This window comes from Jaculus jaculus, chromosome 19 (genome assembly GCF_020740685.1).
Source record: "Jaculus jaculus isolate mJacJac1 chromosome 19, mJacJac1.mat.Y.cur, whole genome shotgun sequence".
Taxonomy (NCBI): domain Eukaryota; kingdom Metazoa; phylum Chordata; class Mammalia; order Rodentia; family Dipodidae; genus Jaculus; species Jaculus jaculus.
This window is the reverse complement of record NC_059120.1, coordinates 49,178,103-49,200,241: the sequence shown is the minus strand read 5'-3', so window position 1 is coordinate 49,200,241 and position 22,139 is coordinate 49,178,103. Positions and strand designations below refer to the sequence as shown.

Sequence of the window (22,139 nt, the reverse complement as noted above, 5' to 3'; positions counted from 1 at the left end):
AAATATGCCATAAACAGCACCAAAAGACTACCCACAGAATGGGAGAAAATTTTTGACAACTATACAGAGATCTAATATCTATAATCTACAAAGCACTCCAAAAACTAAGCTATAAAGTAATCAGACCATCCACTAAAAAAAATGGGGTAGATGGGCTGGAGAGATTGCTTAGTGTTTAAAGTACTTGTCTGCAAAGTCAAAGGCATCCTTTGGTTTGTTTTCCTGGGTCCCACTTAAGCTAGATGTAAATGGTGATATGCACATTTGGAGTTTGTTTGCAGCAGTTGCAGGCCCTATGGTGGCCAATCTCTCTCTTTCTCTCTTAGTCTCTCTTCCCCCCCTCTCTCCTTGCCTCTCCCTCTCAATTAAATACATGAAAATAAAATATTAAAAACATAAAATAAATGGGCAGAAAATTGAATAGTGAATGCTCGAAGAAATACAAACAGCTAATACTAACCTGGGAAATGCAAATTAAAACAACTGAGAAGTCTACTTTACTCCACTCAAGATGGCAATCATTTAAAAAAAAAAAAAAGCAAATGGCAATAAATGTTGGCAAGGATGTGGAGAAAGAGGAACCCTCACTCATTGCTGGTGGGAGAACAAACTGTACAACCACTATGGAAAGCAATATGGTGACTGCTGTAAAAGATAAAAATAGAGCTAACAGTTAACTCAGCTATTCTTCTACTGGGCATCTGCCCTAAATGATCCATTCTTCGCCGTAGAGATATTTGCTCAACCATGTTTACAGTTGCTCAATTCACAATACCTAAGAACTAGAATTAACCCAGATGTCCATCATTTGATAAATGGATGATGAACATGTGGTGCATTTACACAATGGGATTCTACTCAACAGTAAGGAAAAATGATATAGTGAAATCTGTAGGAAAACAGACAGATTTGGATCAGATCATACTGAGCAAACTCACAAAGCACAGCAATATAAATACCACCTGTTTTCTCTCATCTGTGCTTCCTAACCTGGGAAAGCTTGAGATCCAGGCATACCTGATGGGCAACACAATGAACAGATAACAGAGATGAAAAGGTTTTGGGGGAGAGGAAAAGGAATGTGAGAGGTAGATATTCACAAAACTAAATCCAAAATGAATTGGTACCCCACAAGCCTTCCTTCTGGATAGTAAACTAAAATATATAACCCCTCAATAGGAATATGGGGGGAATTGTCAGATAATAAGGGCCCTGAAGAGGGTGGGATGAAGCCTAACCCTAAAACGTGTGGCTCTGGCTTGTAACTCCCAGGACTAGAACCCACACTAAGCTGTTGATTGGTCACCAAAACAAAGAGAAATCTCTGTCAAAGAGCTTTATTACCTGCCTGAGGTAAATGGTAAGACCCTATCGTTGAAGACACCACATGCTGCTGATGCAGAGCATTGAGACATCCAGCTGGAATTTGGAAGGAAGCCAGTTCTCAGATTAGTCCCTACAGTGCTGAAAAACGCTACAGGAGCTTCTGGGGACAAATGATCAACAATGTGAGCAAGCACGGGAGCCTGCTGTGCAAAAGCAACCAGCCTGGCAAGACCTACACACCTGTGCAAAGGTGGAAGCCAGCCTAGGTGGGTGACCAATGGCTTTCTGATTGGCTAAGAGATCCACTCAGTGGAAAAGAGCCCACAGATGGAAGTGGAAAACAAGACTATGGACTCCAACGAGAGCTGCCACTAGTTTTTGGCCGAAAGAGAGGCTACACTCATAAAAATTTCTCTAAATTAACAATGCGTACTCCTTTAGCCTATGCTAATCTCACTCTCCATTGGGGGCCTGTTTTTCTTTTTCAGAAAGCAGCAAACCAGCCCTTTCACATCAGCTAGGGCCCATATGAAACCACAGAGGAATTGACAAGATGAGTTGCTTCCACAGTGAGCCTGACAACCTGCACCAGGATGATGGAGACAGACACTGAGGAGACTCAAAAAGTTCCAAAGCAGAAATCCAGAGTCTGCTGAGAACTCAACACTGAAGTAGACTTAAAACACACCAGCCACAGCTCAGGGATTTTTGTGAAAGAGGGGTCCCTCAGTGGAATGGGAGCAGAGAGGAGGGAAAAGATGGTACCAACACATGATGTGACCATCAAAGATTCTACTTAAAAGAAGGAGAAGGAGGAGGAGGAGGAGGAGGAGGAGGAGGAGGCCTGGTCATGGTAGTGCACACCTTTAACGCAGAGGTAAGAGGACTGCAGTAAGTTCTGGGCCACCCTAAGACCACATAGTAGATTTTAGGTCAGTCTGGGCTATCATAAAACCCTACCTCAAAAAAACAACAACAAAAAAGAAAGACAGAAAGAAAGAAAGAAAAGTAAAGAAAGGAAGGAAGGAAGGAAGGAAGGAAGGAAGGAAGGAAGGAAGGAAGGAAGGAAGGAAGGAAGGAAGGAAGGAAGGAAGGAGGGAAGAAGGAAAGAAAAGAGAACTTGAAGGTTACAGGGAATTAAAGGCATTTATGTGTGCATGTTGTTGTGACCTGCATGTGAAATATCATCTGTAGTATAGTGTATTTTGAATATATTTTGGTCTCAAGATAATGGCACTTTATAAAAGTTAGAAACAACTTTGGGTGGTGGACCCTTGCTGGAGGAGGCACACTGTGGACCCTGAGGCTTATCAGACCAGCCTACTGGGTATCCAGGACCATCTGACTCGTGATGTTTCCTCCCCACTAATATGACCAAATGTGACTCCCCAGCTGTCTCCTCTGCCATGATAAAACATTCCCTTGAAACGATCATCCAAAATAAACTCTTTCCTTCCTTTAGATATTTATGCTCACATGCTTTTGTTTGTCTCCAAGCAGTGAAAAGACAACTGTTAATATTTATTGGAAAGATATATTTCCAGAGTACTGAAAACAAACAAAAATCACTTTACTCTGAACATCAACATGTACGTTTCTCACTCTCAAAATGTCTTTACAAGTACTCATGTTGGCAAATCATGATAGTTTTCCAAAATCCAATCACAGTATCACTAGGAAACAAACCACTGATCATGAAATGCTGAAAGCATAAATAAAACACATAGAGGGAAAACTATTGGGACTTTAAAAGCACAATATAACATGGTTGTTTTATCATTTGTTGAACTGTTCTATTAATTTAATGATTCAGTGATTTTTTTTCATTAATTTAACTCCTCTTAATAAAATGAAAATGAACATAAATATCCCAAATATAAGCATCATTGATGAATTCAAAATATATAAGATTTACAGACTTAATTTAGGAAGAGTTCATTTAGAGAGAAAAACAATTTATGGATAATTTAATTTAATTAAATATGAGCCCAGAACATAAAGAAATTCTAATTAAATGTTTATTCTTGCATCTGATCAACTTTCACTTTTCTTACCCACAGAAAATAAGCTTCACTATACTATTTACACAGAAAAATAAAAATTCTCATGTTGTTTTATGGTAGCCATAATAAAGTTTTTCCTTCCTTAAAAAATATATTTATAGGTTTCAATAATAATATGCAAGAATATGTAAGCATAATTTCACAGGACTTAGTTATAGATTAAGATGAAATGATTTAAATACCTTTGAACATATTACAAAGTTTAGTACTTAAAACTCTTGCAAGATGATTGCTTTCATAAAATCTGTCCATGATCCTGACTTTCATATTATGCCAAAAAAATTGAAAAATAATGTACAAAGTGCTAGCTTGCTCATCTATATTGGACTTTATTTTTTATATCAATTGAAAATCAATGTGCTAAATAGTTTTTTCTATTTACTGGAATAGCTGTTTTATCTTGACTTAAATGTGTATTGATTGTGGCTTAATGGCTATGTGCACGTGCATTTTACCATCATATTGTTGTGCCAACTCCAAGAACTAATACAACATTAATACGGGAAGCAAAGGAGGATAGTATTGTATAGGAATTTAAGCTTATATGGTCTGAATTTAAGTAGTGTAATACCTTAGGCCTATAACACACATTATTTCTCACTTTTCTAGCACAAAATTATTTCTGCATAACTAATAATTAAGCTTTTTCTAAACTGGCACTGGGTAGGAATTAATGAACAGGGAGGGGTCTCCTAACATAAAGTAGATTTTGTAAATGAATGCGTGTGCATGTATTTTCACACACATGTGGAATCCTTTTCCAGAAATTCAAACCATGGAAAAGCACTGTTGATTCTGAGTGATGAGACATACGTACTCGTTCACCTGGGGGACCTGGAGGACCATCGCCACCTGAAGTGCCCTGACATCAAAAAGAAAAGAGAAAAGGCAGTAAGAATGCATGAAAGTTCAGCTGCGATTCACCCCCACAGCATCACTTTATGGAATAAGAACTTGTAACAGGGGCAGTAAGTGAGTCCAATACCTTTGGCCCGGGCTTCCCAGTGGGACCTCTTGCTCCCCTGGACCCTCGAGGACCCTGCATGTGAGAGCGAAAGAAGTTGTTGACCCAACAGCCAGGAAATCCAAGAGCTCCCGTGTGAAGAAAAATCAATCCAGATGAAATCATTATCATAAATCATGATACCCACCGTTGGACCCCGCTGGCCCCGAGGGCCTGGTTTTCCAGCCACTCCCTGTCAAAGACAAACAGTTCACTATGCAGCAGGAGTCAGTCAGTCAGACCAGTGCTGAGAAGTGGGGGTTATTATCAGTGGCTAGCCATAGACAATATGCGTAGAGGTCATACCCGAGCGCCTTTCTCTCCATTGGAACCAGGAAACCCAGGAAATCCAGTGGAACCCTGAAATTATAAATATAATCAACAGTGAACTAGTACATTCATGTTTGCAGGCCACAGATTCACTTTCTCTGGATTCTGATAGAGCTAGGATGATTTAAATCAAAAGTATGTGCTCACTTGTAAGGCACAGATATTAAGTCAAAGAAACCCATAATTTAAATAAAATATGAATAATCTGAATTTCACTTATAATGCCCTTCACATATTTAACATTTAAATTTTTTTTTGATTTTTATTTATTTATTTGAGAGTGATAGACAGAGAGAGAAAGAGGCTGATAGATAGATAGAGAATGGGCATGTCAGGGCCTCTAGCTACTGCAAAGGACCTCCAGATGCGTGCGCCCCTTGTGCATCTGGCTAACGTGGGTCCGGGGGAATCGAGCCTCGAACTGGGGTCCTTAGGCTTGACAGGCAAGCACTTAACCGCTAAGCCATCTCTCCAGCCCCCTTCACATACTTGAAAGTGAACTTACAGTGACAGCTGAAATCCAGGATACATTGAAAGCATGAATTGATTGATAAATTATAATATTTAACCTTAATAAAAAATAATCAAATATATATCTATATATCACATTTCCTGCTATTAAAAAGCAATGGAAGGATTTTATGTAAATTATATTTTAGCTTAATTATTCCTTATTCTCTTCAAATCTGAAGTCATGTTTTCTTAGTCTTTAATAGCCAAATACTTTAAAATATCTTTCTTGAATTAATATACTTTTGTACTTCCCACTTTTCACTAGAATGTATTTCAAAATTTAAAAACTGGATTAAGTCATGGACATTGATACCCATCCTCCACAACTGTAATTTGTGTTCGATTGTGATTACGCACACATCACATGACTGTGAATTTGAACAAGTATATGTAGTTTACTTGTATTGGGGGAACAGTTTTGTCTTCATTGGAATTTGGTGAAATTGATTAAATAAATATATACTTTAGGTTATGATGCAAGTAGAATTAGCCCTATCAGCTATACCTATGTTCCTTGTGATTAAAATGTCAAAGATGAAGAAAGAAATTAACATCAAATAAGACTTCATACACATATAATTAATGAAATGAACAAGGCATCATGGTACATGCTTATACTCCTAGCATGTATGAGAAAGAAGGAGAAGAACTGAGAATATCAGGTTGTCATGATGCTAATAGCAAGATCCTTACCTAAAAACTGTTTACAAAAGGAATAACCTCTCTCATATTAACAATCAAAATTTACATATTAATTCACTGGATTATCTTAATGTCAATGGATCAAGCAGAGCCCTACTGAAGTTTTATGATAAACTGGAAGACATATTGAGACACTGAAATAAGCCAGTATTTATCTGTTTGACTTCTTGTTGTTCTAAGGCAAAGTTTTCCTCACTGTAGCCCAGGAGAACCCAGGACCCAAAATCACAAGGATCCTCCTACCTCAGCCTCAAGTGTACTGGGATTAAACGTGGAGCTATCATTCCCAGCTTAAACCAACAATCTTAAAGCTATATATCAATTAAACAAATATATAGTTGATATATAGGTATATTTAATTATATATTATACAGTTGTATACAAGCACTTGTGTTTTCTCTTTCTTTAAAGTTCACACACAGGACACACAGGGAGACCAGAGCAGATGAAGTCAGGCTTCTGGCCTAAGGAGCTGTGATAATGAAAACTTCTATTTCAAGTCACCAAGATTGTGGAGATTTGTTATGACACTCTTGGGAAATGAATACAAATGGAAATGACTGTCAATAGAGAGGATGAAATGACATTATAGTTCTTTTTTAAAGAAATCAAGTAACAATCCAATGATAACAGAAATAAATTCAAATGTAGTTATCTTTCATATGATATATACTTTATATATATACTTTATAATATTTAAGTTTTCTTCCTGAAAAACCCTTATTCCAGTAACAAGAATGTAGCCAACTGTGCCCTCCCTTTATAAACTGTCTTCTGAGATTCCCCAGTCTACACTAATCAGGATCTGTGAGAAGTGTCCTGTCCAATACTCACTCTGATTTTTCTTGTGGAAATATTTGAATATATATGTGTATATGTGTGTGTGTGTGTGTGTGTGTGTGTGTGTGTGTGTGTGTGCATATATATATATGTGTGTGTGTGTGTGTGTGTGTGTGTGTGCATGCATGCACACACATATATGTATATATATTAAAATTATATATAAATACATCTAATCAATATATGTGTGTTTATTTCCTGCACTGCTGAGAACTGCAAAGAAGAAAATTAACTTTAAATACTTCCTTTTCTTCTATAAATTAAGCTTATAACTATATGAATATTTTGAATGTTTTTTCTAACACAATAAGCTGTAAAAAATTAAACTAATTATTTTACCTTTGGACCTTGTCTTCCTGGATACCCTGGTAATCCTGGAACTCCAAGTTTCCCCTAAAGTAAAAATAATTGACAATAGTGATAATAATAATAAAAATAAACAATATGTAAATTTTTTCAATGACAAACCATTATTTTATGTATTAGATCAACATATTTGTTCACTTGAAGATTTGAAAGTGTTCATTCTACTCTACTTTCATTATATTTCTTCATTGTTGGATATATTTTTATGCTTTACTGATGCCTAAGAACCTTTGTTGCATAAGTGACAATTCCTTCTTTGCATGTATTGTTCCTGGGTAAATAGAACTCTCACAACATATTGGATTATAAATCATAGCCAAGGGAAACTAGCCTTTTAACACAATACAAATTCAAGTTAGTAGATATAGTTGGGAATAATATATTTAGCTATATCACTCAAGTAAAGTAACTCTTTATGATACAATTATTACTTTTGTAAGGATAAATCACATGATTAGTTTATGTACTGTTTCTCACAAAGTAAAGTTTAAATGTCCATATAGGGAAACTCTGAATTGAATTTTGAATACAAATTCTTTACCAGTTTAAATGGAGGTAAGTCTGGGTTAATGAATTTCTTATGAGCTGAGAACCACAGATAATAAGGATCATTTTTGTGGAGTGTTATTATTCCAAGTGAGTACTTGAACATATAACTATTCCATTTTGGGCTTTACAAGTTATACTAAAGTATCAGTCCTCATTGATGTCTTATATTGGTAGGAAGGTACAAATAAATATATTGAGTAAATATTCATGGTATTCGATAGTGTTCATTTTTGTAAGATAAGAGTAAATAGCACAAAATTTGAACATTAAAGTCTTAAACATTAAAAGCATAAAGTGTCACAATTTCCAATGTACATTTTTTAAAAGAATGTAGCTTAAGCCCTGTATTTCACTCAATACAGTTGTATGTGTAATGTTATCCAAAATCCAAAGATAACAGATGTGCAATATTAAAATATCAACAATTATATGAACAAAATTGTTGCTGAATGAAGCAGGACATGAAATTAAGAACATATTTGATGACCTTGTTATAGACAGAAGTGAAGAACTGTATGGGCTATGATTAATGCTGCATAGATAAATAATCCTCAGATGAAAAATATGCAAACAATAACTATGAAGTACATGTATAATGATGTCCCCTTGGATACACTGAGTTATCAATAACTTGTTTTATGTTATTGGTTTCAAGGTCAGTGGAACTTGCTAATTATGATCACAGAGATATCTGTGTTCTGTTAATTACTACATCTCAGTATATGTCCTTGTCCATTTTAGAAACATTTAAAAATGAATCCAGAGAGAAAACTTGCTTGTGTTTTATAAATGGTGTAATACCACTTCCATAAATGAAGTAGGAATAAAGGTGGCATAGAAGAGATGGCTGTTGCTTTGGGATTCTTGTTGAGACCATTTGTGCCTAACAGAATGCAGCTAGGAATAGATGATGGTCACAAAATAACCTATATGTACTAATATGTAGTATTAACTAGACAATCTAAAGGCATTTCTAGCTCTTAGGTTCCAGGTCTTTTCATTCCCCTGTCTAAAGTCCAGTGCACCAAGGCAAACTCCTCAATGATGGACTGATAGACCTGCCATACCAGATGCTTCCTGATGTCATGGGGAAATGTACCACTTGTTCATCTCCAACTCTGAATAGTACCAGTGGATTTTATTTCTGGATAGGATGGTGTGGAGGTATGAATTTTACAGTTTTCCAAAATAACAATTTTGTAGAACAAGAGCATGTTCTATAAATGTTCAATATAGACTAAAATATGCATATTAAGAATAGAATCATATTAATTATATCACCAGGATAATATTGCTGCTTGTACTTCATTCTATACATATAGGAAAATGTTTACTGTTCACATTAGAAGTTTTTCCTCCTCTTAATGTAAACACGTAGGACTAAGGATAAAGGTGGGGGGTAGAGAGTTTTACTGGCAAGGGAGAAGCCCTGGATTAAATCCCCAAAACCATAATAAATTAATATTTAGTTACATGATAAATTAACTTATATCTTTTGATGTTATAAACTTAATTACGTAATCCTTTTATAATGCCAAAGACTCCATGAGGCAGAATGTTAACGGTTCCCCAATACCACATTTAAAGATCAAGGTAAATGGGTTACAAGCACTTTGTTGTACCAATTATGGTCCAGGGATCCTCAAACCAGTGAACGTTAGAGTTATCTGCAAATGTTTCCAAACAGTGGTGCTATGACACCACCAGATTAAAATTAAATATCTCTTTGCAGATGGGTCTGAGCACAAGTACTTTTCAAAATACACTTTGGAAATACATTTTCTTTTTGTTTACCTACATAGAATGGAAACACTCATTCTGGTTGGGGGCACAAAGACAGTTCGGCTAGGTCTTACGAGGCCCAAGAAGACTGTTGTTTCTTTGAGCCTTGGTCCCTTATTCTCTACATGGAGATGAGCTTTCAGGCTGCCTGGTTCTGCTCGGCGCAGGAATGCTAAGGGGGACTGGAAAGACACACGCATGGAGAGTAGGAGCAAGTGTGTTCACCCCATGAGTTTTATATTATCAGCACATGAACATGTTTCAAATTTAATAGAACTCTCCTAGGCTCTGGCATCAGTAATGAAGTGCTTGTGAAATATCTGATCTACTCATTTATTTGAGAGAGAGATAGAAAGAGGCAGACACAGAGAAAGAATGGAGGAAGTGTACTTAAGTGACATGAAATCACCTTGAGCAAGGACACCCGATTTTAATGCTGACTGACCTTCTCTCCTGCTTGACCGGAAGGACCTGGGTCTCCTGTTGGGCCAGCACGGCCTTTGGGGCCTTCGGGGCCATCTTCTCCCCTTGGGCCTACTTGACCCACCTCTCCCTGAAATAGAAAGTAGGCATGGTCTTCTGTTGTTCAACAGTAATGCAAACAAACACACTGAAACTAAAACAAAACAAAAAACTGAGTTATGATCTGTCTCCAGGTTAGTAATAGGTGCTATGCCATTCTCTCCCAATGCCAGGCAGTCTCACAGGACAGATTCCTAGTCAACCATGTGATCACAGGGCCAAACAGACTCTCTAAAAGTACACTGCTATCGCTGAGCTATGCTATTTAATAGGTCATGTCAATGCTTTCTACCTGATTTGTTTACTGGGACATACCCCATCATAGGAAAAGAAGTGACCAGTATGTGCATGTGCGTGTTGTGCCCTTTAAAAACCTAAACAACATCTAGAGAATCATTGACAGTATTGTATTTCTAAATAGCATATAATGCCTGATCCATGCAAGCAAACAGAAGTGTGAAATGTCTTTATAATGCCTTTTATTCATCCTATGTTTGCATATTTAATGATAACATAATATATAGATATGTATGTAGTGAAATTGCATATAGGTAAAATCTTATTTTACTCACTCTGTCACCTTTAAGACCCATGTCCCCTTTGAATCCTGGAAAGCCGTCTTCTCCCTAAAAATATAAGGAACAAAAAACCCATTTAATCAATCATTCTGAAGAATCTAAAATATATTTGAATAAATACTAATAATTCATAAAAATATTCCTTGAAAATACAAAACCTAGTCATAACACTGTCTCTATCACTGAGCCCATTTGCTCATGCCCAGAATCCTATATCTATCCACAAATATTGGGTGTGAATTAGGGAATTTTTCACAAATATAGTGATAACCTCTTTCCTACCTTGAGGAGTAATGAAATAGAGACATGGGAATATTTTTTTAGTAGTATCAAATGTACAGAGTCTACAAAGTTTGAGGGAAGAACATCTGTGTATGAACATTTGTGTAAAAACAAGCTAGAGTTCTGGAGAAATGTCTCAGTGGTTAAAGGTGCTTGCTTGCAAAGTCTGACAGCCTGGGTTCTCCCCAGTGCCCATGTAAAGCAAGATGAACAATGTAGCACATGTGTCTGGAGTTTGTTTGCAACGGCAAGAAGCCCTGGCATTCATGTTCTCTCTTCCTCCTTCACCTCCTCTTCCTTCTCTTTCTCAACTCAGTTTGCAAATAAATACTAAATTATTCTTTTTAAAGAATTAAGTCAAGAAAGACAAACACATATATACCCACATGCCACTGTCAAAATGACCTAAAACATGAAACCTTGACATATCAATTGTTACTTCAAAATTCTACCAAGGTGAATACAATATGACCATTCCCGAATCCATGATTTAAGCCCTTGTTCATGTCTTCATTCATTTCTTTAATCTCCAATCAAAAAGACCTGGGATTCCATTTTCCTTTGTAATATGAGCTATTTCTTCTCTGCCCATATGGAATAACTTTTCTGTTAAGACTCAGCTCATAATTTGCTTCGAAATTTTTCCTGACCTTAGATTTTTTCCTTCTAAAATTATCCTCTGCTTTCTGCATACTCCTAAACAAACCCCAAGGCTATAAAAAATATGCACTTTGCAATTCACAGCTCACCATGTCCTCTAAATGGTACAAGCTAAGGTGATGCCTCATTGACAGTGCATTTCCAGTGCTGAATAAACACTAAATGAATATTTGGATAATATGCCTGCCTCATTAGGAGTTTGGTAAGTTATGGAAAAATCCACAAAATACCAGGTAATTATGGATATGTGGATAACTATGGATATGAGATCTATTATAATTTGAATCTGAAATGTATCCCTCAGGTTCACATGAAATGCCTACTCCCCAGAAGGTGGAAGGCTGTGGAACCTTTATGAGGTTGGGGCCACATTAGCAGAAGTAGGTCACTAGAAACAAGCCTTCAGAAAGACCATAGCTGTGAATCTGGTTCTTGCTGTGTGCCCACTGCTATGGGCTGCCTCTCTCCCATGTCCTCCTCACAAAGATGGAATGAAGCCTTCTGAAATCAAAAGCCAAAATAAACCTGCTTGTTTTTTTTTTTCTTCCTTGAATTGTTTCTCTCATGTATTTTGCTATAGTGAATGTGGTGGTTTGACTGGATGTCACCAAATAGATTCAGCTTGTAATTTAGATCTCTGGCCACCTGGCTGAAGGAGGTCCTCACTGAGGGCAGATCTGAATTCCAGCCTAAAATATGCAAAGTGCTGAGCTTTGCCTGGAGTTCCTGAAGTGTGCCTGCTTGTGGTGGTGGCTTTTAGCTTATCTCCCTCTCTCTCTCTCTCTCTCTCTCTCTCTCCATGAACCTGTGAAAGCGGGGCCAGTTACTTCTGCCACTATGGAACTTCCCCCTTTATCTGCAGGGGTCAATAAATCTCTTCCTTCCACACCTGTGCCTGGTTTGCAAGTTCATCCCAGCTACCTGAGCCCAAGTGCTACAGTGACACAAAATGTATACCTTGTTTAAGTGAAAGAATCTGACATGAGTGAAATATTGCCAGAGGAGGAATGCTTGCTGCATCCAACATTCTGGTAACATAGCAACCTTATAAAGAGCAGGATGCCACTGGGGCAATGTCTGAGATTTGAGAGCTGAACATGACACTTTCATGTCCTATTAGCTCTGACTTCATCACCTTTACCCCGGGGACAGAGGTAATTACACATTTCACAAGTGCAGTCTAAAGAACACTGCAACTTGTGTCTAAGAATTGGTGGCAGTTTAGGACTAATTCAGGAAATCCAAGTTTGTGTGTTTGCATTTTGTTTATGGCCTGAACTCGGTAGGTTGGAGGCTATCTGGGACAGCTTTTGTTTTCAGCATATTCATGACTAAAGAAAAATATGCATGACTAAATTTTATTAGGCATATCCTTAGCATTTTTTGAGCAAATGATGCATTAAGCTGTGAAGATTTCAAGTTCGGTAACTAGTAGATTTGAATTAATTTTATGAAAATAAAAAAAAAATTAAAAAGGATGCAGAACTTGGAAAGATGTATGAAACAGTTCACTTAATATATTTTGGTTTATTTGGCTTTGTTGCTAGAATTATTAGGGGAAATCTGAATAAAAAAAATGAGAATTTTCATCCCAACTATCAAGCTAAATTGCTATTTCTCCATTTGTTAACAAGAATCCTCAGTGCTAATTAAAGAGTTTCAACTTTTTTTGTTATTATTATTTTTTTTCTTTTAGGTTCAGGTGATCACACCCAGGTTCTTACTTGTTTGCTAGTCAAGAACCCTACTATTGCCCTTAAACTCCTGATTTTATCTCTTAGGAAGAATATAACTCTATTGTCTTTCATGTTCCAGCAAGTAGATAAATAAACTACACTAAAAATCATCAGGATGCAATGCTACTTCTCAGAACTTGTAAATAAGAATTCTTACTATTTAAAAGTTTTCATTTTGTAGAACCTCTCAAAGTTAAGAGAAGGGGTATATTGTTTGACTAATACATCAGACAGAATAAAACTGATAGGTGGAAAATACCTCTAAGCACTGGAACATGTGGATATAAAAGGAGGCTCAGAAAGAGTTTAAAAATCCTTCTATTTTGTATGGAGGAGAAACTCATAATGGGCTCCCACTTTAAAGTTGCATATATCTTCCTCTCCCTACATTGTTAGTACATGCTACTCACAATGATCAGTGATCTCAGGGTGTTTTCAGCACATAAATAGGACGTTGATTGTTTTCCTGTGTGGGTGCCCACACATATGTTACGTGTCATCTGCACTTTTTCTTACCTCTGCCACTTTGCAACTGCCCCCCTCTTCCTGTCACTTGATCTCAAACACTTTTCGTTTTTAAATTTTATTTTATTTTATTTATTAGAGGGAGCGAGAGAGGGAAAAGAGAGAGAGAGGGAGAGAGAATGGACACAGCTGGACCGTCAGCCACTGAAAACAAACTCCAGACTCATTCTCCACCATGTGTATTTGGCTTATGTGGGTTCTGGGGAATTGAACCTGGGTCCTTAGTCTTCGCAGGCAAATGCCTTAACCGCTGTCTTTCCAGTCCAGCATGCTTTTCATTTAAACATGACCCATCCCAACTTTAAAATCATTCATGAGCACTTATTTGGGAAAACAAGCAAGCAAGGAACTAATATTAAAATAAGACCAAGTTAAAAAAAAAAAAAAGTTTTTAGGGACTGGAGAGCTGGCTTAGCAGGTAAGGCACTTGCCTGCAAGTACAAATAAAGGACCCAAGTTCACTTCCCCAGTACCCATGTAGAGAGAGATGCACAAAGTGCTGAACTCATCTGGTGTTTATTCACAATGGCTACAGGCACTGGCATGCCTGTATTTTTCCTCTCTTTCTCTCTCTTGCCCAGTGCAAATAAATAAATAAATTCTTAAGTATTATTTTAGCACAGAAACCCTAAGAAATAATTACAAGCTCAACATTATCAGAACCACTACTTAGCTATGTAGAACTCTAAACCACATGCACCTATGATGTCTCAAGTAAATAATTGTCATCACAGTTGCAAGATTAGTCGAAAATGCACATTTTTCAAGCAATGAAACAAAACAATAATATTGCATACCTTTGCTCTCAATACTCCCCCCCCAAAAAAAAATACTAATGGTATAACAAATTCATCTCTTCTTGATAAGCATATTCCCAAACATTGCCATGACACTTTTTCTTTGTTTGCTTTCTCAAAGTAGCGTCTCACTATAGCCCACGGTGACTAGAATTCACTTCTGTCTCCCTAGTGCAGGGATTAAAGGCATGAACCACCACACCCAGCTGTCAAGACAGTTTTTGATGGTATAATGATGAGGAAAATAAATCATCCTTGACACAAAAAGTAACACATTCCTATTACAATAAATTCTACATGTAGATCATGAAAATTACTAGTATCCCATATTATAATTCCATGTGCATTTAACTTTTCATGTAATATTTTATTAATAATTAGGCCAGTACTGATACTTATTAGTGCTATTTCCTTTAAAAACATAGTTATCATGTCCTTTAGATAAAGCTAGTTAATCTACAAAAGACTTTTAAAAAGATGGTGTACCTCTTATCTACCTATGCCTGGTTTTATTTTCCTTCAGGTATATTTTTCCTTAAGCTGAGTGCTGTGGCACATGCCTTTAATCCTAGCACTTTGGAGGAAAAAGTAGCGGGAGCTTGAGGCTCCCATGACACTACACCCTGAGTTCCAGGACAGCCTGGGCTAGGAAACCCTACCTTGAAAAACCTACCTCATAATCTAGATATAGCACCACACAGGGAAACTACCTTCCCCTGCACAGTTGATTTTAAAATTCTATAGTTATAAAGAATAGAGAATAAAAAAAATTCTATAGTTATATTTTATAATGCAGTTTAGGAGTTGTGGGATTCCCGCAGAGACAAAACATGGGCATTCTACTCTCATGCACAGAAGTAGATATTGTTCAAATTGTAAAACATACCCATTCAGAAGGGCAACCCATGATTTATGCAAGTTAAACACAAGTAATACAAAAAAGGACTCTGGGCCAACTTTATACATGACATACATACAGTTGCTTCTCCTCCAAAATTTTGACCTTACGCTGGGGCACAAAACATTTCTTAAAAATATTTCCAAGCTGGGAGTGGTGGCTCATGCCTTTAATCCCAGCACTCTGGAGGGAGAAGTGGGGTATCACTGTGAGTTCAAGGCAACTCTGAGATTACATAGTAAGTTCCAGGTCAGCCTGGGCTAGAGTGAGACCCTACCTAGGGGAATAATAATCAAAAAGAACCGGTTTCTAGGGAGTACAACACTATCCTTCTATCCCTTGGCAGGTAAGGAATTCCATAATATATTTCAAAAAGAATATAAATATTAAGTAAACTTAAACATTATATAATAGAAACATAGAATTAAAATTCTGTAATAATTAGATTTTTACCTTTTCACCTTTAGATCCCTTGAGACCTCTGACACCATCTGCCCCCTATGGAATAGATGCAAAATATTGAATGACTACAATATCTCATCTGGAAATAAAGTAATGTGAAAACAAATTAACATTTACCTTAACTCCTCGAGGACCAGGGTAGCCAACAGGACCCTGTGGACCAGGAGGACCCTGAAAAAAATTCAGTATAATTTAAATATGTAATGCATTGATGATGCTACTATTCATACACGACAGTTTTCACAAATAATCTACCAACTATGGTATCTTTTGCTGCTAATATTTGAAAAATAGCCTGTGTATTTTATTTATTCTCAGAGTCAGATTTGAGAAAACCATTGTTACCTATATTACACATTCCAAACTTCTTCTATTGTGTAGTCATGTTAAGAATAACATACCTCCTATCATTTGAATGAGAGCTGACTGTTTCCCAAAGTGTTTGATGCTAAACATTTGAGAGGAGGCAGGTCTTTTAGGAGAGATGGTGAGGGTATTGCACAGAGCTTACTTAATGTGGTTTTGTCATTAGAAGGGATTAATGTAGTTCTCAAATACCCCTAACTCATCTACTTCCTGTGACAGCCATTTTTTAAAAAGATCAAATCTGTCCCTCAGTTCTGTCTGGTTTTCTGTCTCGTATTTTCGAACTGCATATGCTCTCATCACAACAGCTGTTATATTGTTTGGTAACCGTAAGAGCCTTATTAGGGGATATAATTATCAATCACTCGATCATGGACTTTCAGCCACAAAACTGTGAGCTACAGGACCTGGATTCAGCTATGTTGTCATACTGGAATCAGAAAAGGAACTAACACGAAAGCTCAATTGACTAATTAGATAAATACATGTGCAAAGTAATGTCAACAATTAGATGACTAATTATGGGAATTCTTACTTGGGAAACTCCACTTGGGGAAATGTTTATAACTGTATGTGACTGGGATAAGTGTAGCTTAACAACTATAATAGACAACTATAGATTATCTTCATGGAAAATTTTTATCAATTTATAGCATTTTCATTATCAACAGATGATCAAAATTATTTATCTTCTGAAATTGACTTTGTCTACTACATAAGAAGGAAATCACTTATAGAACAGTATTTCTGCAGTGATGCTGAAAATGATGCAGTAACTTACAACTAATGACTATAAACAAAAGCACCCCTACCCCTGCCACAGCAAGGCAAACTTCAGCTAAGATTGAATAGGTTTTATTTTCTATTTCATCTAGATGAGATAGATTATAACAACTCAATGTCCTCCTAGTTGGTTAATACAGGAATTAAGAAATAAAAGTTTAACTAGGGTTACATAAATCATGAAGTGATACTAGGAAGTACTTGTCAAATTCCATCATTATCCTCATGATCATTGATCCCAAGTACATTTTTTAAAATGTTTATTTATTTATTTATTTGACAGAGAAAGAGAGAGAGAGAAAGAGAATGGGCGTCGGGCATGCCAGGGCCTCCAGCCACTGCAAACAAACTCCAGCCACATGCACCCCCTTGTGCATCTGGCTAACGTGGGTCCTGGGGAATTGAACCTGGGCCCTTTGGCTTTGCAGGCAAATGCCTTAACCGCTAAGCCATCCCTCTAGCCCCCAAGTACATTTTTAAAGCCACAATATGGATCTGTTAATGATCACTGGACTATTTTTTCTAAAACATAGGATGTCTACTTTCAGAAGCATAGTAACATAAAATTAAAGTTATCAGTAGTCTAAGATATGCTTGTTTATTACATCAAAATACTTATAGGAACTTTATTTATATTAAAATCATGGTGTAAGTTCTTCAGAAGGGAAAGTCAAATTCACAGAGATGAAATGTTTCCCATTCTTATGTTTTCATTCATATTACTTGAGGTATAGAAAATATATACACACATTACAGAGGAGAGAACATTCAGTCATTGTTTACATGCAGGCAAGTGGACAGAACACTGAAGGATTCTTCATAACCTACCAGAGCTCCCTTGTCCCCAGACTGTCCTTCTTTTCCAGGATGACCCTAAATTTAGCAAAAATACACACAAGGAGATGCACTATGAGTGTTTTTGATAACATTATGAAATTGTTCCTTTTTTCAATCTATTGAGATCTTATAATTTTACTTTTCGAGATACATTTACATAACAAGTTTTATAGTTTTACATCATATTGGAAACTGGCATTTAGAAAGAAATCTACAAGTAAACTTGCTCCATATAGATTGCATTGAATATGGAGTATTTGTGAAACTGTTGGTGGGAAGCACAAGAAATAACGAATATCATTAATTAACAAATCAACTTCAATCTCTTAATCTTATGTAAAGATGCTTTTATCTTACATATTTTGCATATACAATTAAATTACATTTATATTTTCCAAAGGCAACAAAGGTAAGTGAATGAGAAAATATAAAAACATTATAATCACTAATAGTGCTAATAATTGAGCAATTGGAGTCCCATAATTAAAATGTAAAATTACACCTCAGTGAACCAGTAGGTAGAGGTAGGATTTGAAATCTCATATCCTGCTTATCATATACCTAAGTAGTTTGAAGAGAAAACAAAAATAATATTTTTTAAACTACTGAAGGCTGATATACATATAAAATTTTACACATGAGAAAATAACAGTTATTTCTATATTCCAGAGGAGGAACTTCATGAATGTAGAGGAATTTTCTCAGGTCAGAAGGAATTAATGTATGATGTTCGTGTTCACCTGGAATCATGACTGAAAAGAAAGTTGAAAGGAAGAGGAGAGGGGTACGTGTTCTCCATAAACAGAAACGAACACAAGAAAAGCTATAGTCATGGGAAATTGAAAGCACACCAAGAGAAAGTGTTTGGTCCATGTGGAAGGAGGCAGGGAAAGAAGACTGGGAGATCTGCTCTGCAGTTTCTGGGCAAGTTACCTAGAGGCCACTGTGAGCTCATGAAAGACTTTGCAACGGAGAAGTGACATGTAAAAGGGTGTTTTCAAGAGATCAATATTTTATTTTTTTTTTAATTTTACCTTAGTGATTTGAGAGAGAAATAAAGAAAGATATATAGAGAGAATGGGTGCAGCAGGACCTTCAGCTACTGCAAGTGAAGCTCAGATACAGGTGTTACCTAATGCATTGGCCTGCCTGTGTTATGGGGAATTGAACTTAGGTCTTTGGGCTTTGCAGGCAAGTTCCTTGACCAATAAACCATCTCTCCAGCCCAGGGAGATCAATGTTTAATTACTGGCTCAATTTACTTTTGTGAATGGCTACTTGTCATCACTTTAAGACATAGGTAAATTTTGTTTTTGAGGATTACATATGTAATTTTAATGAGCAGGACATTGTTACTTACGGGAGGCCCATCAGCTCCAGGAAGGCCAGCAAGCCCTGGTTTTCCTTGCGGTCCCTAGTCAAAAAGAGGAGATCTTATTTAAGACACTGAAAATAATGAAGAAGCTTTGTGAACAGTAATGCAATACTGAAAGGCTCAATGAGACAATTGCTTCTATCCATAAGTGACAAAAAAATTCATGTAACTTTTGCACAATTTCAGTGGAAGATAAACATCATGGCTCACACCTATTTTTCTACCACTAAAGAGGCTGAGATAAGAGGATTGTCATGAGTTCAAGTACCGCTAGATTGAGTTCCAGGTCAGCCTGGGAAAGAGTGATACCTTGTCAAAAACATGCTTGTCAGTTTTTCAGGCTAGAGGATGGTTTATCATTTACGGTTCTTGCCTGCAGAGCCAAAGGACCAGGTTCCATTCCCCAGGACCCTCATAAGCCAGATCCACAAGGTGATGCAGGCATCTGGAGTTCATTTGCAGTGGCTACAGGCCCTGACACACTGCATTCTCTCCCTTTCTCCTTCTCTCTACTTCTCTCTCTCTAAAATAAATAAGTAAAAATAAAAGTATTTTTTTAGAAAAACATATTTTTGGTCCAGATTGTTTATTTTTAAAACTCAATAATTTTTTTAAGTATCACAGTAAATTGAAGGTTCAAGAATAAAAGAGCAAATAACACAGGTCAGAAAAATCCATTCACTTGAATGAAACACTGACGATTCCTATTAACATCAGTGTATTAATGCATGTCAATTCAAACACAGTCAGGAGCCCCAGTGTAGCAGTGTGGTTACTGATGGATCACATACATGACAGCGGTGCAGTAGGATTGACATATCCATGAAAAATGCCTATTGTCACAACTACATGCTAACAAGGACAAGTCACTACCCAAGTCTGTCAGGGGATGTTACACAAACATATTGGGACCCCTTATTTGAAAGCATTGCACACAGAACTGCAGCTAGCATACAATTCCTAGTTAGGATAATATATGATTACATTAATGATTGTCACACTTACTACACTCTGTATTTTTATTGGAGTCTAACCTTCTGCTAATTGAAGATAAGTTTACTATAAAAGCTTAAGCCTATTTTGCTGGCAGCAAACTACATATCTTCTATCGGTTGTGTCTGCTGATTGCCAAGAGGTTTGGATAAATACTTGCACTGATGTCCACAGATGATGAAATTGCCTATAGACATATTTCTGTGAGCACATCTGGTTGTTAAGAGACACTAACTACAGTTCCCTAGTCCTAATGATGAAATGCAAGTTCACATGTGAACTATTTTATTAATGTAAATTATCATGTGTTTGTTACAAACAGGTCTTGAAAAATCATAAGATTACTTTTATGTGAAAAGTACATGAACAAATATGCAACTAATATAAAACAAAAAGTAAACTCACCCTTCAATGGATTGGTGTGACCCACTTTTAAATACCAAGAATTACAAATCCATATAACCTGAGTGCTGCTAAATTTAGAACATAGGATTGGTAACTACTGCTGGAAGGGCATTCTTTCTGGGGAGAAATTAGGCATTCTGATGAAAATATTAAATGTTGTTCAGTCCCTATCCCTGTTTTTATTTTCTGTTTGACTCATAGGCAGGACTTTGAAACAAATAAAAACCAAGTATAGCATGAGCAAGTATAAATGCTGGGCATAGTTGGAGTTTTTCTTTTTTTTTTTCTCAGAGAGTATTTAGGATGAGCACTATTATCTCTCCAATTACTACAGAGATTGATGAGAAAACATGAAGAAAATCAGCATGAAAAAAACATGGGAAGGAATAATTAAAAAGAAAAATTAGATTTCAAACTGTAGTTAATTCCCTATCATTTAAAGGACATGAAATTTCCAATCCCTTCTGTGAGCCTGCAGCATGCAATTAAAGTTATGTAATTATCACAAGCCATTAAATATTAAATTGCAGCATTTTTCCTGTCACTTAAATTATCTTATGTTTTCAAGAACCTGGTCTTGTTCCTTGAAGACACAATGGTAGTGCTCACACCGAGAATTAGTCCACTGATTATCACCGACAATAGCTATGTCATTTCTGTAATCGGGTGAGCAGCATTGCAGGGAACTTTACCTGTTCATGTATACTTGAGGACAACCAAGGGGTATCTGGTATGGTAAGATGGTTTTTTAATAAAATTGAAATCAATACATCTCTCTTATAGAGGAAGTTCCAAGACAGGGGAATGTTTTATCTGCATTTTCAACATCTTATGTTTTCCCAGGAGAGATGGATAAAAAAATGAATGAGTGTCATATGTTTTAGATTTTAATGAAATGGTCAAGATTTATGGGCGCTTCGATGTATTGTGTTAAACAATTTATATTCATGATTCATTCTGTTTCTGTGAATCCCATGAAATAGCAGCTGGTAGGATATGACAGGGCTACAGTCTGATTGGATCCAGACACATTTCCATGTGTTCAAACTTGCCTTTGCAGACGTTTATTTTGTGTCTTAATAATTCATATGAAACTCACTGTCATAGCATTAGCATTTGTTTCTTTTAAAGCAAACATGAGTAGTATGAATTCTGAGCAATCAAAACACAGGAAATATTCAGAGTATTTCTCAAAATGTCAGACAGTAAATAATGGAAGTGGTTTATCCATTTTAAATCACTAATCATCTTTATTTTATTTTATTACCAAGATAATAAAAATAAGCTATAATAATTTGAAACAAGATACGTGAAAATTCTTGGAGATTGAACATTAAATCGCATTTGAATGTTAGATTACAACAGAAAACATTTAAAAATCACCATTCATCTAATTTTGAAACAGTTGTTTTTAGATGCAGAATTATTGATCAGAGCGTATGTTAA

At 36.4% G+C, this 22,139-nt stretch overlaps 1 protein-coding gene across 7 annotated transcripts in view; it reads right to left on the bottom strand.

The window, feature by feature from the left end:
* The window catches only part of Col11a1 (collagen type XI alpha 1 chain), a 183,247-nt gene that overhangs the window by 69,464 nt on the left and 91,644 nt on the right, over positions 1 to 22,139 (bottom strand). For all 7 annotated transcript variants that reach the window (XM_045138399.1, XM_004659073.2, XM_004659074.2 and 4 more), the window contains 11 exons: positions 19,281 to 19,334; positions 17,912 to 17,956; positions 16,052 to 16,105; positions 15,926 to 15,970; positions 10,569 to 10,622; positions 9,920 to 10,027; positions 7,117 to 7,170; positions 4,699 to 4,752; positions 4,541 to 4,585; positions 4,375 to 4,428; positions 4,207 to 4,251 (listed from right to left, as the gene is read on the bottom strand). In XM_045138399.1, coding sequence (XP_044994334.1) covers positions 4,207 to 4,251; positions 4,375 to 4,428; positions 4,541 to 4,585; positions 4,699 to 4,752; positions 7,117 to 7,170; positions 9,920 to 10,027; positions 10,569 to 10,622; positions 15,926 to 15,970; positions 16,052 to 16,105; positions 17,912 to 17,956; positions 19,281 to 19,334 — 612 coding nt within the window. The remainder of the gene's footprint in view (positions 1 to 4,206; positions 4,252 to 4,374; positions 4,429 to 4,540; positions 4,586 to 4,698; positions 4,753 to 7,116; positions 7,171 to 9,919; positions 10,028 to 10,568; positions 10,623 to 15,925; positions 15,971 to 16,051; positions 16,106 to 17,911; positions 17,957 to 19,280; positions 19,335 to 22,139) is intronic.